Source organism: Macadamia integrifolia, unplaced genomic scaffold (genome assembly GCF_013358625.1).
Source record: "Macadamia integrifolia cultivar HAES 741 unplaced genomic scaffold, SCU_Mint_v3 scaffold526, whole genome shotgun sequence".
In the NCBI taxonomy this organism is placed as follows: Eukaryota; Viridiplantae; Streptophyta; class Magnoliopsida; order Proteales; family Proteaceae; genus Macadamia; species Macadamia integrifolia.
In genome coordinates, this window is record NW_024870472.1 from 165,803 (window position 1) to 182,475 (window position 16,673).

The 16,673-nt window shown below is 40.6% G+C and overlaps 1 protein-coding gene across 1 annotated transcript; it reads right to left on the bottom strand.

Moving 5' to 3' along the window:
• Positions 1–4,517: 4,517 nt before the first annotated feature.
• Positions 4,518–5,804, bottom strand: LOC122069041. Its single transcript, XM_042632987.1, has one exon. It carries the CDS (start codon positions 5,802–5,804, stop codon positions 4,518–4,520), a length of 1,287 nt encoding a protein of 428 aa, XP_042488921.1.
• Positions 5,805–16,673: the final 10,869 nt, after the last annotated feature.

Consider the following 16,673-nt stretch of genomic DNA (forward strand, 5'->3'; position numbering starts at 1 on the left):
CTGTTCTTCCATGTTCGGGTGAGTTACCCGGGATGATGGGACATGGCGAGATAGCTGAGGGTTCTGCTCTCGCTGATCCCCCTCTCCCTGGGTAACTTGCGCATCGGGCCTGGTTTGCTGGGGTCCTTGTGGAGGGGTCTCTGCTGGGACGTTTTCCTGCTCTACCACTGGTGGTGAATGGGAATGTCCAAGTGGTACTTCGCTAGTGGATCTTGCTCGCATTGTGGTTGAAGAAACAACCTTCTCACTCCTTAATTGCATTGGTCCAAGGTGATTTTTTGTAACAACTTCCCATGGACGGCGCCAATCTGATGCGGTAAAAATTGACCGGATGATCTTCCTTGCAGCTCCTGGTGCTTTGGCCGACCTGCATAGAAGAGATGACAGGGGAGAGCAGGACTGACCCGATGTGGGACTCTCCGATGCCTAAGTCAGATCTTTCCACAACAGATGCTCAAGAGAGCTTTTCCAGTAAGAGAAGTGAGTGATCCATCCCCTCGGATAGAGGCTTACCTTGGTATTTATAGGCTGCTGATGGAGGGCAAGTGGGAGACGATTGTGAAGAGTCTTGTTTAGGTGTGGAGTCCTCAAGGGGAGTCCCCTAGAATATTCCCCTCTTAACTCGGAAAGACCAATCGTGTGACGTCTATGATGACGTGTAGTGGGTAGAGTCCTATCCTCCGAAATAGGGATTATGTTCCTTGAATGTAGGGGTGGACGAAAACACGTTTCTGGAAACCTTATTGTTGACGTTGGGCCGAGGTGGCAGCATGGCACGATGGAGGTTAAGGTGACAGCACGACCTGATGTATCCCGAGGAGGTAGCACAGCCCGATGGAGGCCGAGGTGGAATCACAGCCTAATTGAGGCCGAGGTGAAGCACGGCCTGATGGAGTCTGAGGTGGAGCACGGCCTGATGGAGGCCGAGGTGGAGCACGGCCTGATGGAGGTTGAGGTGGTGCACGGCCTGATGGAGGCCGAGGTGGAAGCACTGCCTGATTGAGGCCGAGGTGGATTATGGCCTGATGGATCCGAGGTGGCAGCACGGCCTGTTGGAGGCCGAGGTAGTAGATTAGTCCTGTTCAGGTTTGCGTACATACTTCAGTCGTGCTGAGGAAGGGGACATATTTTGCCTCATCAATTACTTTTGCAGAATTATCGACCATGATTCTCGCTTTTACTCGACCAAGGGGATTATGTCTGAGGGTTTTAGTTCATCCACTGCTACTCGTATTGACTCGGAATTGAGGAAAATTTGTTGAGAGGCTTCATTTGGGGAATGGCTTAGACTTGGTGGGTCTGTTGTTCTGCCAACTGCAAACATCCAGATGCAAATAGTAGCAGCTAAGGAGATTCTGATCATAGCTAAGATTAAGAATTGGGAAAAAACCAAATGGTCTTCATTCAGATAATTACTATTGTCGACGTCCAGTGCCAGATAAGCTACAACGGTTCCAATTCTGACAATGGGGGTGAATTAGACGGATGCCTCTAGAAGCGTCGTCACAAGACGAAAATGACCATATAGCCCAGGCAAGCTCCTCTATCGATGTGGTACATGTATCTCACCTTGGTCTTGGTAGCCTTGGAATATCTTCACCAAATGATAGCGGTACTCCAATTCCGGGTAAGAGGATTACCCCTGATAGCCTTCATTCTGAGCCCAGCCCCTTGGTAGTATCCTCTTCTAAGATGATTTCTACTGATATGAACAGTCCAAGCCCAAGACATAATATTAGCTTCCTTGGGAATTTTGGGCCTCAATTAATGGGTCTTAGTCCAAAGATTATAACACATGAACCTTCTATTGATGACTCTTAGGTCTGGTCTACTTCCAGGGAACTGTTGCACCAGCTATCAAGCCTGGACCGGTAGTTCCTTGTCCCGACCCAATTCCTAAGTGTTCTGATGTTCCAAACGAGCCTAGTTTGGAGAAATTTCTTAGGTTGTGTTTGGTTGCATAATTCATTGGAGTTATTTTTCTGTTTTGGCATAGATTTAGTAGAGAGTGGTTTTGATGAATGACATTTATTTTTGAGTGATTCATAGGAATTGTTTGGTTACCCATAATTCTGTTACGTATTTCTACTTGAAAACTGTTTGGTTGACCTAAATCTGTGAGAATGATTCTATAGAATCAGTCATTAAAAACTGTTTGGTTACTTAATATGTCAGTTTGATTCCTTGGATTCAATCTAAAAAAACTGTTTAGTTATTCTAACTCCATCATTTGGTAGTATTTAAAAATAAGTTATTAAAAAAAAAAAAATAATAATAATACATTTGAACCTAGAGATTTATCTGTCATCTTTCTACCCTATACACATAGGCTTTTAAACCATGTTTTCAATAGAGAAAAGGGTGCATTTTCATTGTTGGGTTAAAGTATCTCAAGGTGTAATAACAGCCCCACTAGAATACATTTGTACCTAGAGATTTATCTCTCGTCTTTCTACCTTATACCTCTCTCACATAATAAATAATGGAGCCCACATTAATACATACCCTCCCTCCCCTATTCTACCTATTTGAGAAATTTTATTGGAGGAGTTATTGGAGGCATAACATGAATTTGCAATTGTTGGGACAGAAATAAGTACCAACTGCAAGAAAGCATTTGCAAGTGGTATAATAGCCAGAAGCCTTACTTGAGAAGATTATTTGAGGGACAAAGGTCCTCTAAAGTCAACTTCCAGTTATTTACTAGCAGGTTTCTGAAAAATAAGGAATTTCATTGAGTAAGTAGAAAGCGGTGGGAACTTTGTTGTTTCACATTTTTGCCCACCATACTAAGACTAGAAAATCTTGATACACAGGTTAGGTGACTTATTTGAATGCCTCTCCATGTTGAGGATAGGAAGATCTTGACTTGGAAATAACAAGTTGCTGTATTAGTCATTTTCATAGAGTTTTACAACTCTTTTGCCTTCATTGTGGTAGATCACCATTATGTTTCTAATAATTTAGTGGGAGAAGAACCTTTCCATCATATTCATTCCACATATAAATGAAAATAAAAAACCTTTCCATCATATTCATTCCACATCCACAATGAAAATCAAAAACCTTTCCTACCAACAACGGGCATGTCTTGCCAAGGATCTAAACACCAGTTGCTCATAGCTACCATCCACATTACAATCATATATTAAAAAAGAAACCATGTCCTACCAAATTCAAGGTATGTTGAAAAAAAAAAATCCACAATCTTAAATCTGCAATTTCAAAATAACATCATCAAAATAAAAAGAAACATTAACCATCATCAATTTAAATCATTGGTTTGCAACGCCATCTGGCAACACCATCTCCAAGACTTTCATCTTGTCTTCCACTTTTGCTTATAGGAAAAGGATTGCTGAATCCCTATTTCGTAGGAGGAATTGTTTTGCCCTAAAGCACTTTTGGAAATCCAATCCAGGAATTGCATCTATTGCAGAATTCAATTTTTTACCTAGATCAGTAAGTGGGTCAGACTGGATCAATCCACTTATAGAAAATGCAATCAACTTGAGAGGACTCCCTATTTTTTCAGCTCCGGTCTTCTTTTTCTTCTCCCTAGAAGTTGAGGCATTGGAACGAGGCCTACCACGGGTTCAGGACATAGTCTCAACTGGAGTTAAAGGGACACTTGTCTGATCATAAAAAACTGTTTCTTCCTGCTCAACCTCAAGAGGGACTGGATTGGCAAAGGCATCATCATGGATAGCATCAGATGGGTGACTTGAATCATTCCCATTAGTGACTTCGTTTCCTAACCATGCAGTTGTTGCCAAAAAAAATACAATTCTATGTCATTATTGGTAACAAAGAATAATTTAAACATAGAAGTCCTAAAGTAACATCTAATTTCATGTTATTACTTGGGAGATGGCAATACCTTCAATTCATTCCAAAAATGTTGGGGAGCATCGAATCTCGATTCTGCTTTGTTCCAACCCATCCCAGAAGTTTTTTGGAGATCACATAAGGCCCTCAGTCTTGCTTTCCAAATTCTGTAATGGTTCCTCACTTGCTCCCATTCAAATTTCAGCTGGAATCTATCATTGATAGAAAGTGTAACAGCCTGCCATACTGGTTTCTTGAGACCATTGTCTCCACTTTTCCCATCTCTCTTGATTTTACATAGGCAATCTAGCATAAAATGTGAAACTTCACTTGCCCAGATTGCTATGTCACGTCCTTTGGACTGTGTTCCTTCTCTATATCCATTCTTTTAAATGCAATATGACAGGAGAAATATTTAATTTCAGCATTAGACAACATACTACAACTGCTTATATGAGAAACAATGTAGATGATCAATACTACAAGGGCATAAAAATTAATGGAAAGACTAAAAAACTCAAGTCCAAAAATTATTACATTAACCATAATAATAATAATAACAAAAAGGAAAAGGAAAAAGATTGAATTCTTAAGAACAATCATAATTGTACCAAATTCATTGTTTGTGATTTGAAGAGAAAAAAAAAAAAAACATAATTGTGTCACAATTCAAAGGAAATTAAGAAAGATCATTCAGAACCACCAATTGTTTCATCACTATCATGCTCAGACTCTACATCTCCTTCCATCCAATCATCCCACATTACGTCAGCCAATTCATCCCGGAATTGTTCCCAGTTCTCATTCTGAAAATCTTCCCCATCACTATCACTGTCACTAGCATCACTATCAACCACCATATTTGTTTCCTCCTGAGTTTTCTGTCCATTAGTTTTTGCCTCTGCTTCCTCATCTGCAATGAAACCTTCTTCTTCTTGAGCACTATTTTCAGTCAGAATATGATTGTGTATAAGAACACATGCAAGCACGATCCTTGTTTGTGTCTTATATGGGTACTTTGCTTGACTTTTTAGAATCTTAAATTTAGACTTCAAAAGGCGGAATGCACGTTCAATTACATTCCTTAACTCGGAATGCCGCAAGTTAAACAGTTCCTTCTTATCTGTTGGAGACTGGTTTGAGTTATGCCACTCTTTCAAATGGTAACACACATTACGATATGGCCTCAGAAACCCCTTTTGGTTAGCAAAACCTGCATCAACCAAATAAAATTTTCCTTGAGGTACCAAAACCCGTCCCTCACCATCTCTGTGTAGAGCATCTTCCAAAATTCTTGAATCTGAAGCAGATCCTTCCCAGCCAGAAAGTATGTATGTGAATTTCATATTAAAGTCACATGCAGCTAAGATATTCTGAGATATTTCTCCATGCCTATCACGAAAACGACGATGTTGGTCAAGTGTTACCCAAGCCGGAACATGTGAACCATCAATAGCTCCAATACAGTCTTTAAAGTATGGGTAGAAGCTTCTACGGTTACTGGAGATTCGCTTATGTGTTGTGGTACACAGTGGCTTGAGTAGTATTGGGTACAATTTTATTACAGCACCCAACACTAAATTAAAGTATCGGCTTACAGTTTCACCCGAATGGCCAAAATCATGTACTACTTTTCGGTTCTTCAAATTATGAGCAATGGTTTGTAAGAACACTACCAACTGTTGCTCGACTCGTACTGTTGGGCTATCTATAAGAAGGTCTGACTCTTGCACCAATTGACATAGAGAGAAGAATGCTTTTCTGCTCATTCTTATGATGCTCCGACATGTGCAGTCAGACACACCAATAATTCTCTCTGTCTCAATGAATCGTCTAAGACTCTCACCACGATATGGTTGTTTATGAAGAAATAATTTTTTGTATTGTTCCACTGCTACCATAGCAATTCCCATTAAGATAATGATTTTCTTGCGCTTATCATAATACATCTCATCATATTCTCTCCATGGATCCATTAGTACGTTGATCTAGAGATTCACAAAAATACAACAAAAGGGAAAAAAAAACACATTACAAAAGATTATATATATATATATATAAAAATTTCAAAAAAATATAAGTAAAACATGAGTAAGAATATGGACTAGCAAACATTTCGTCCACCCACCCAGTGGTACCCTTAATATTAGATCTAAATCTGTAATGGTTTAAACACAAGGGTATGTAGCTGTAACTCAACTTGAACCCAAAGGGGTTCCAGGGCAAATCATTATAAGATATAAAAAATTGGAAAATCCTAAGTTCTTTGGTTCCCATTTTTGGGAGCATGAGAATTTTTATTTTTTCTTTTTATATTCAAAATGAACTTCCTTGTTTTGTTTCCATTGTGGATCAATCCTCTCATCAAGGTGTTGGTTTTCACTTCTGGTTTGGTCATTTCAATTTCAAAACTGAGTTTTTCGGTGCAATTGTTTAGGTTGAAGCATACAACACAGAAAGAACACTAAGGAAGATAAAGCATCACCCAACATCAGTTGCCGTGGATGTCAATGGACCTGACATTAAAATGAGACTGTACAAAGAACAATCAGTTGTAAAAAGAAACACCTTCGCATTTCTTACTGTTTGATTTAAATGTATTTTCTGTTTGTTGAATTCCAGTAAGAAAGGGTTTTAATCACTGAGGGTAATATTGCAAAGTTGTGCTTTCTTGCTTATACACATTTTTATTAGTGGGTTACAAACTGTCTGTATAGGAAATATTTTGATGCAATATTGGTTTGACAACTGTTGCATTGTTTTTAGGGAAGCTTTTCTATCTTATCTACTTTTTGGTGATGCATGAATGCCCACTGGATTCTTGTGTATCTTATTTGTTTTACTTGTGAGCAATGATACTAAGACAAGACAAGGAACAAAAAGAATCAAGATATGATAAAAGGCTTACCAAAGTTGAGGCTGTGGAGCAAGTACTAGATGTTCGTGATAGTAGGTCTGCACCAATTGAAGCCAGTGGAGCACGGCAGCAAGTGAATGAAGACAAGACTTTGAAAGATGCTGTGAAGCCCAAAAACAAGAGAAAAGTGAAAATATCTTCCACCACATTAAGTTGAAGACTTAATCGTTTGCTAACAGTTCATCTTGTGGAAACCTGGATGAATTCTTGACACATTGATGACATATTTTTCAGAAGTGAGCCTAATTTAAGGTTTCCTCCTCATACATCATTAATACCTATGACTTAACTAATGCTTGATGTAAAATTGAGATACACTTGGCTTTAGTTAAGATAACTGAGAAGTAGTAAGTCCACAGGGAAGATGATATACTTTCAGTGGCAGTAGTAACTGATGTAAAACTAGAAACAGAGATAAGTATTTCAAGGATTAGAATGATTCTGAGAAGCCTCCATTAGAGGAGTTACATGAAAAATTTACAAGAAACAACAAAGATAATGGGCATTGATCAAGAATCGTTCCCAACAGAGATAACTGAGAAGTCTCAAAATAGAAATAAGTAATTATATTTCATCTATTAAAAAAAAACAGAGAAGACATTCATTCTATCAAGAACCGTTCCCAACAAAGAAACCATAAAAACCAAAATTTTGTACATAAAACCCTAAATTTCAGTCATCGGATCAAACGAAAGAAACTAGGAGCAAAAGTATAAGACCAGAGAGATTAGAATCATACCTGGTTGTTGATATTTCCCAAGTAATTGAGATGAGAAATCCGAAGTTGAGGTTGAATCTGAACAATAAACCAGTACTCAAAAGAGAAGATGAGAAATCTGAAGTTGATTGGAACGTTGGGGAAGAAGAGGTTGAATCTAGTAGAGAAAGGGGAACTCCAAATCTGAACAGCAGAGTAGCAATGGGAAGAGCAAGGAGGTTGTCTTGCTTCAGGGTCAGTGTTGAAGTCTGGCCATGGGCGGTAGCGTCGAGGAGATGAAGAATGTTGCCCGATTTTTGTAATTCTCCTGAATGACTATTTAACAACAATTATTTATATGAGGGTTAGAAATATGTCTGTCAAAAGTGAGTTTTGCTATTTACCCTAATTCTTATATGAACAACAATTTAGCTTTAATGGCTGTTTTAGAAGAATTAGTATGTTTAAGTAGAAACACCTTCTAAAACAACCAAATGTTTTAAAAAACAGAGAACCGTGTTTTACTGGAAAGACTCTCCAACGAATTATGCAACCAAACACAACCTTAGTATGTTTAAGTAGAAACACCTTCTAAAACAACCAAACGTTTTAAAAAACAGAGAACTGTGTTTCACTGGAAAGACTCTCCAACGAATTATGCAACCAAACACAACCTTAGTAACTGTTGGGGTGCTTCAGATTTGTCAATAGATTCCATTTCGAAAGGAGTGTGTCGGCCTCTAGAAATTTAACCCAATGGGATTCATTGGGTTAAATGGGAAAAGTTATATAGAAGCAAAAAGGAAGGTAGTCTTGGGTTCTGGGATTTCAATATTGCCTTACTTGCTAGACAATGTTGGAGGATTCTCTATAGTGGTGAGGCACTCTGGGTGTGTATCCTTAAGGGGAAATATTTCCCTTACACTTCCTTTCTTGAGGCCGACCTTAAACCTAATTGATCTTGGGGCTGGAGGAGTATAATGAAGGGGAAGGACTTATTAGTGAAAGGGCTTAGAAGGACCATTGGAGATGGTTGTGATGCCTTTATTTTCCATGATGGCTTGCTTGCCTCTTTTCCTGGAGGGTATATCACTAGCATTCCTTATCATCCTTCTATTTCTAAAGTCTCAAACTTAATTCTTAAAGCTTATATGCAATGGGATTTAGCTCTAATTAATTACTTATTTTCTCCTGCTAAAGCTACTGCCATATCTTAGATCCCCCTAAGTATTTCTGTAAAAAAAGACTCTTGGAGATGGGAATCTTCTAATTCTGGTATTTTCTCTATTAGAACTGCTTATTATGCTTCACTATCATCTTCAGAACCTTCTCCCTCTCTCCCTGACCCCATTTGGAATGTCATTTGGAACTTGCCTTTAATGCCTAAAATCAAGATGTTTCTTTGGAGATGTTCTAACTCTCTTGCTGTTAAGCATCTCCTTTTCAAAAGGAATTTAGGTTATAATGCTCTTTGTCCATTATGTACTAGTTCCGATGAGACTGTTGTTCATGCTCTTTTTCAATGCCCCTTTGCGGCAACTATTTGGCTGGTTTCCTCTTTAAGGTTTAATTCTAAGGATTTCCATGGTATGAATATTAAAGATTGGCTTAATTTCTTATTTGTGAAATATAAGGATATATCCAATCAGCTAGATTTCCACCTAACATGGTCATCTATCCTTTGGCAGGTTTGGAAGTCTAGAAATAAAGTTGTGTTTCAAAGGAATGACCTTGATCCCTTGGGCACCATGGCTGTGATTGATTCTACAATTGACGATGGTCGTATTTGTGTGGACAGAATTGTTGCTGCCAGCTCCCAATCTGCTTCTAATTTTTCAGATCTGAGCTATACTTCTCTTCCTAGCGATTACCTTGTTATCCCTTCTGATGGAGCCTGGAATGCTACAACAAGAAGAGGCTGTAGAGGTGTTGTGATTATATCCCATGACGGGACCTTTATAGGTGCCAAATGCAAGGTGGGATGGAGTGTCTCGGTTGCAGCTACTGAGGCTGAGGCTGAGGCAATTCGAGATGGAGTTTTGCTTGCATTAGCTTGCAGTTTCTCATTAGTGATGATCTATAGTGATTTCCAATCTGTCATTAGGGCTTTAAGCTCTCTTCCATCTTCGATTGATTGGGCAATTAAATGTGTGGTTGATGATATTCTTTTTTTCTTAGTAGGTTTTTCTTTTACTTCTTTTCATTTTATTCCTCGTATTGTTACAAGGGAAGCTCATGTCCTAGCTTTAGGGGGATCTCGTTTGGGAATTTCCCGTGTTTGGTGGCTTTGACCACTGCATTGTATTGTAACTCCTGACTCTGGTAGGAGATTCTCCTCCTTTGATTTTTCTTAATAAAATTTGTAGTTTTCTGTTAAAAAAAAATTGTATTAGTAACAAATGCAAAAAAAGAGTTATTTTGCTAAACAATTTATACTCAATGTTCAATAGCAGTCCAATTAACTGATAAATTATTGGAAGCAACCCATATTATCAATTTGAAAAAGAAAAATTGGGGAAGAATGGTAGAAAATAGAAAATCTGATGGAAGAAAACAGAAAATCCATATCCAAGAAGAAGAGTCAGAGAGATATTACCTTTACAAGAGTCTAGTTGTCTAAGTTGTCTTTCCCGGAAGAATAGTTGGAGACAAGAGTTAGTGGAACCCCAATAAACAATAGGTAAAAACATAATCCTAAACCCCATTAACCCCATTAAGAGAGAGAGAGAGAGAGAGAGGTCTTCTTCTCAACCAAGAAAGGATCGAACCTTGAGTTGTCTTCCCACCTTGCTAAAGTAAGTGGTTTGTTGTCACACCCCACTCTCAGTAGACCCAACTTACCATTAGGAATACCAACAGTGTGAGTAAGACATGTACCTGTCTTACAAACCTACCAGGATCTCTGATAGCAGTACCTTAACATTTTCACAATCTCACATCACAAACCAACATAAACAGCGGAATCAGAGTATAATAGTGGAATCATAAATAAAAATGGGGAAACGTCTAATGATAAGATAATAATGATAACCAAGTTATTCTGTTACATTCATCCATGACGTATAATATAATCTCAGAAACAGTCTAAAATCCACAGTTATACCCAAGAGTATCAAAATATGATGTACAACCTCACGGTGCGGCGTAAGCATAATGGTCGTAAGAACAGTCCTGATCGTGCTCCTTCGCTTCTGGCATCCACCAGTCACTCACACCATACTCTAACCCAGAAGATACTGAGTCACTCGTCATTGGCACCACGGTACCTGCATCATCATCTAAAAACGGGTGTATACGTGGGGTGAGCTTTCTAACTCACTCAGTGAGGGGTGGGGTCAAGCACATCCAATCAAGACAATAGCAGTAATAATTTATGATGCATGATTACAAAAATTAAACACATAGTCCATGATGCTCGTGATGCAGTTCATTTATTTACTATTCACCTAACAATACAAATTAAGTCTGGTAAATGCTACTACGGCGCATTAGGCTGTATCCTTCGTTGTAGAACCGTCATCGACACGCAAAGATACAAACCCTAGCCTTGATTAGAAGCCTATCGGTCCCCATATGAGTCCATGGGTCACCCAGCAAACCCCTGATAACCCCCTCTTGGCAGTCACGACACTGGTAACACATCAGCCAAGCCGGATAGGTTCCCGCCTCCGGCTACAATCATATTGTACAGCGGGTGTGGCATTCCAAAAAGACACATAGAACATATCACAATGGGTTATCCAACACCTCAACCCCTGTTAACAAGGGTTCGTAGCATAGGGAGTGATACCTAACCATATATATTCTACATGCCTTCATGGTGATACAATTAATATGAACTACATGATACCGGTAAGACCTCGACCACAAAGTGTAATCCATCTCCAAATACAGTCCCGAGTACACGATACCAGAGAGACCTTGGCCACAAAGTGAAGCCTGAGACCGTTTACCTAATCTAGCATACATATCACAATTAAGTATGGACTATGCGACACCGATACCAATCATTGGCCATGAAGCGCATCCATTTCCAAATGCAGTTCTGGGGTACACGATACTAGTGAGACCTTGGCCACAAAGTGTAACTCATGACTGCAACTAACTCTAATGCGCATAATCAATACATGAATGCAACATACATACGGCAATCACGACACCGATACCACCTCGGCCATGCCGAATTCCATCTCACATACACAACCAACACACAACGATCACGGTACCGGTACCACCTTAGCCACACCAGATCCCGTCATACATCTCTATACAATTCATATCATAATCGTAAATGATAATATAACGTATCATCGCATTTGAGCATTTACAATTAAACATATAATTCTAAGCATATGAGTAATTTAATAATAAAAACATTTTCAAAAATAAACACAATTCAACGCTCACTTGTTTTACCATCGGGTGGGTTCGGGTTCAAGTACGGCCACCGATCGATCAATTCAATTCTAACTTCTAGGAATTTGTGCATCACTGTCCAAGACACAAGGAAATCGTACATTAGTACGTGTCGGGAATATTAGGAGGGACCCACACGGTCACCCCCAAAGGATACAGACACTGTTCTTAAGTGATAGTACTATCATCGGAAATAGCCACCGAAAACAGGGCATTTTCACTGGAAATATCATTCCTATTTTCGATGGAGGTGACAGAGAACACATAAGACTCATATGTCCATCAAAAATATGCCATCGAAGACAGCTACAGTATTTCCTATGCCATATTTTCGGTGGCAGTACAGAAAGGTCCAATTCAAATTGGGGCTTTCCAGCTTGGGCCCGATCATCGGGATTTGTTCCATGGAGTTTATAGGGGATGTTACTAGCATCATTCTAAGCCAAGAAAATTCCAATTCCATTGAGCCATTTTGGAGATACGTCGATCGAACGATCAAAACCCTAATTGGTCTTTTGGTAATACATGTTGCTGGAGCTCACCAGGCTTGGTTCGAGCTCAGAAACAACACCGGGAGGCTAGAACATGCATCCCACAATCTTAACATGGTGTGTACACCACGATTCCATCCATATATAGCTTTTTCTAGGTCAAAATGAAGAGAGAGTGGTATGGGAGGTTATACTTACCTCCGGCAACGATTCCGGCAACAAGGCGGCAGCCGGCACCAAGGTAGGCCTCCAACCTCCTCCTTCTTCCTCTTCTTTTTCCTTCCTCTCCTCTTTCTATCCTCTCCTACATTGAGCACAAGGGAAATGATGATTCAAATCCTCATTTCCCAACTTAAAACTTAAGTGGGCCTTAGGGTCTATTTGGTTTGGACCTCTTTTCAACCAATCGGGTTAAAATGAAATTCAAGGCACGAGGACTCACACACTTAGGTCCATAAAGTGCTCACATCATGAGGAAGGTGTGGAGGATGATTTAGCATCATCTCGAACCATTTATGATACGAGTGGTGGGAACCACGGGTATCGGAACCTCGACAGTAACCTGTCAACCCATCGAAAACAGGCACTGGATCTAGGCCCATGCTGCTTCCGATGGTTGCTGTCTTGACAGCTTCCTATCCCATTGTTGGTCTCGCACGGGTGGTTACCCTTGGACATGCTCAAGGCCTTTCGGTAATTATGATGCATGCCAAAAATCAAGTGTGGGAAGTCAGGTCACTTACCATCTAGGATCGAAAGGTATGAATACCCTCCAGTTAAATAGGCACGCAATGCACGAACACCCCTTCGACAATGTGCAGACGTAAGCCAAAATCCGATCGTACTTTCGATCTTCGATTTGAGGCCTATCACAACAGTTCAAATTAGACAGGATTAGGGCACATGCGTAACATTCCCCCCACCTTACAAGAATTTCATCCTCACAATTAAACATACTTGTTAAATCAAACAATCCAGGATACTGCTTCATCATTTCATCTTCTCGCTCCCAAGATGCTTCTTGTTCAAGGTGGTTCATCCATTTCACTTTGATGAAGGAAACAATGTGGTTGTAAAGAACATGGTTCTTCCGATCAACGATCTTCTCTGGATACTTCATCTAGGCAAAATCCTCATCCAACTCATGGGGTATGTAAGTCAAGATGTGAGTGGGCTTGGGAATGTACTTCCTCAACATAGAAACATGGAAGACATCATGTGTGCCTTCCAACCCTGGCGGTAAAGCTATCCAGTAAGCTACCAGTACGATCTTCTATAGTACATTATATAGTCTCATAAACCTTGGACTAAGCTTTCCCTTCTTGCCGAACTGCATCACCCCTTTAACTGGGGAGATTTGTAGGAACACCTTATCTCCAACACCAAACTCCAGATGTTTCCTCCTAACATCAGCGTAGCTTTTCTTCCTAGACTGAGCTACCTTAATCCTTTCTCTGATCACATTCACCTTCTCACTAATAGCCTGTATCAAGTTTGGACCCAAAATATGCCACTCACCAACCTCATCCCAATAGAGTGGAGTTTGGCACTTCCTGCCATACTGTGCCTCGAATGGGGATATTCTGATGGTGGCCTGATAATTGTTGTAGTAGGAGAACTGAATAAGGGAAATGTGTTCATCCCAACTATAACTTATATCCAAGGCACATGCTCAGAGTAAGTCCTCTAATGTCTGAATAGTCCTCTCCGATTGACCATAGGTCTAAGGGTGAAAGGCAGTGTTAAAAGCCAATTGTGTGCCCATAGCCTTCTGCACACATGTCCAAAACTTGGAAGTGAACCTGGGATCTCGATCAGAGATGATACTAACTGGGACACTATGCAAATTGATGATGTTATCGACATACAACTTGGCCAACTTGTCTATAACTTATGTGATCTTCATTGGGATAAAGTGAGCTGCCTTGGTCAAGTGGTCCACAACTACCCAAATGGCATCCATACCCTTCTATTTACGGGGTAGGCCTGTGATGAAGTCCATGGTAATATTCTCTCATTTTCACTCTGGAATAGGGATGGACTGTAATAACCCATGGGGCCTTTGTCTCTCAGCCTTGACTTCTGGCATATGAGGTATCTAGACACATGTGTGGCTACATCATTCTTCATTCCTTTCCACCAGTAGGATCCCTTGAGGTCCTTGTACATTTTAGTGTTGCCGGGGTGAATGGAGTATGGAGAGCTATGTGCCTCTCTCAAAACTATGTCTCTCAAATCACCATCACTGGGCATACACAACCTCCCTTTGAACTTGAGAATCTTGCTTTCAGTTATAGAGAAATCTGGGTCCTTTTGGGTTCCTTCCTGGCATTCTGCTATCAGCTTTTGCAACTCTGCATTAGTAACTTGAGCTACAGTGATCCTATCCATCAGACTAGGTTGCACCACTAATGCCGATAGTGACAAAGTGACACCCTCTACTAATAGTTTCAAGTCTAGTTTCCTAGCCTCCTATAGGAGATACTCATTGGTGGTCAGTGATGCAAGAGTCAGTGACTAGGATTTCTGACTAAGTGCATCAGCTACCACATTGGCCTTTCCTGGGTGATAGTGGATAGTACAATCATAATCTTTCATCAGCTCTAACCAACGCCTCTGTCTCATGTTGAGCTCTTTTTGGGTGAAGAAGTACTCGAGGCTCTTATGGTCACTAAAAATCTCACTCTTCTCACCATATAGGCAGTGTCTCCAGATTTTCAGTGCAAAAATCACAGTTGTCAACTCTAAATCATGGGTGGGATAGTTCTTCTCATAATCCTTTAACTAACGGGATGCATAAGCAATGACTTTCCTATGCTGCATCAATACATAACCCAATCTAAGCTTGGAGGCATCACTATACACAATCATACCACCTATACAGGTCGGAATAATCAAAACTGGAGCTGATACCAACCTTTGCCTTAGCTCTTTGAAGCTCTTCTCCCAAGCCTCAGACCACTCAAATTTTACACCATTTCATGTGAGTTGGGTCATCGAAGTAGCAATGAGAGAGAAGTTCTTGATAAACCTCCTATAGTATTCTGTCATTCCTTGAAAACTATGTATGTCTGCTACACTCTTGGGAGTCTCCCATTCTAGAACTGCCTTCACCTTGCCTGGGTCAACCTCTATACCCTTGTCTAAAATAATGTGGCCTAAGAATTCCACCTATGATAGCCAAAACTCACACTTGTTGAATTTGACATAGAGTTGCTTCTCCCTCAGCCGTTGCAGTACTAACCTCAAGTGAATGGCATATGCCTCTACACATAGCACACTGGCTCTATATGCGAAAAACCAGTCCATTCCTAAAATCACATCGAAGTTGGTCATATCCAACTCGATCAGGTGAGCATTCAACTCATGATCACCTATGGTCACTGGGCAGGGTTCATAAACATAGTTCAAACCCACTACACTTCCTGTAGGGGTGCTCACAGCCCAACATTGAGTTAGTCCCTTGGGTTGAATGCTCATCTTCTTCGCAAATGCCGGTGACACGAATGAATGCGAGGCTCTTGAGTCAAATAACATATGTGCAGGCAATAATGATATCAATAATGTACCTATCACTACACCGGGTGCAGCCTCAGCATCTTCTGAAGCCATAGTAAACACTCTGCCTTGTGGTCTCTGACCTTGTAGGGGCTACGTGGGTCTAGGGGCTGAATATGTCTATTGGGGCCTAGGTGGCATAGTGTAGGGTGCATCACCTGGCCTTCGGTGGGGGCATGTCCTCGCCATGTGGCCCGGCTGATTACAATGAAAGCATCTCAGGTCGATCCCAAAGACTGAGATACAACACTAGATCGGGAGGGCTAGGAAGTCTGACTAGCATCAGGCCTCCTAAATTGGACTGGAGTTGGGTTGATATAAGGCACTCAAAAAGGTTTTCTGCCTCCCCTAGAATTAGTAGATCCCATTACCCACTTTCTAGTTCCTTACTGGGCCGTGAAGTTGTCTCTATGCCGATCTTCAATGGATTTGGCCACTTGGACCACCTCAGCATAGGTCTACAGTTTCAACCGTATGCTATACGACGCATTAGGATATATCCTTCATCTCGAAGCCACCATCGACTATGCAAGGATACAAACCTTGGTCGTGATTAGAAGCCTATCAGTCCCTGTATCTGTCCATAGATCACACAACAAACCCCTGATAATCCCCTCCTGATAGTCACGGCACCGGTAACACATCGGCCACGTCAGATAGGTTCCCACCTTCGACTACAATCACATTGTACTATAGGTGTGGCATTTTGAAAAAAGCACATCAAACATACCACAAGTTTCTGCCTCCGGCTACAATCACATTACAC

Excerpts from the sequence above, each read along its gene's own strand:
- LOC122069041 (XM_042632987.1), bottom strand. The coding sequence starts at position 5,804 with ATGGATCCATGGAGAGAATATGATGAGATGTATTATGATAAGCGCAAG.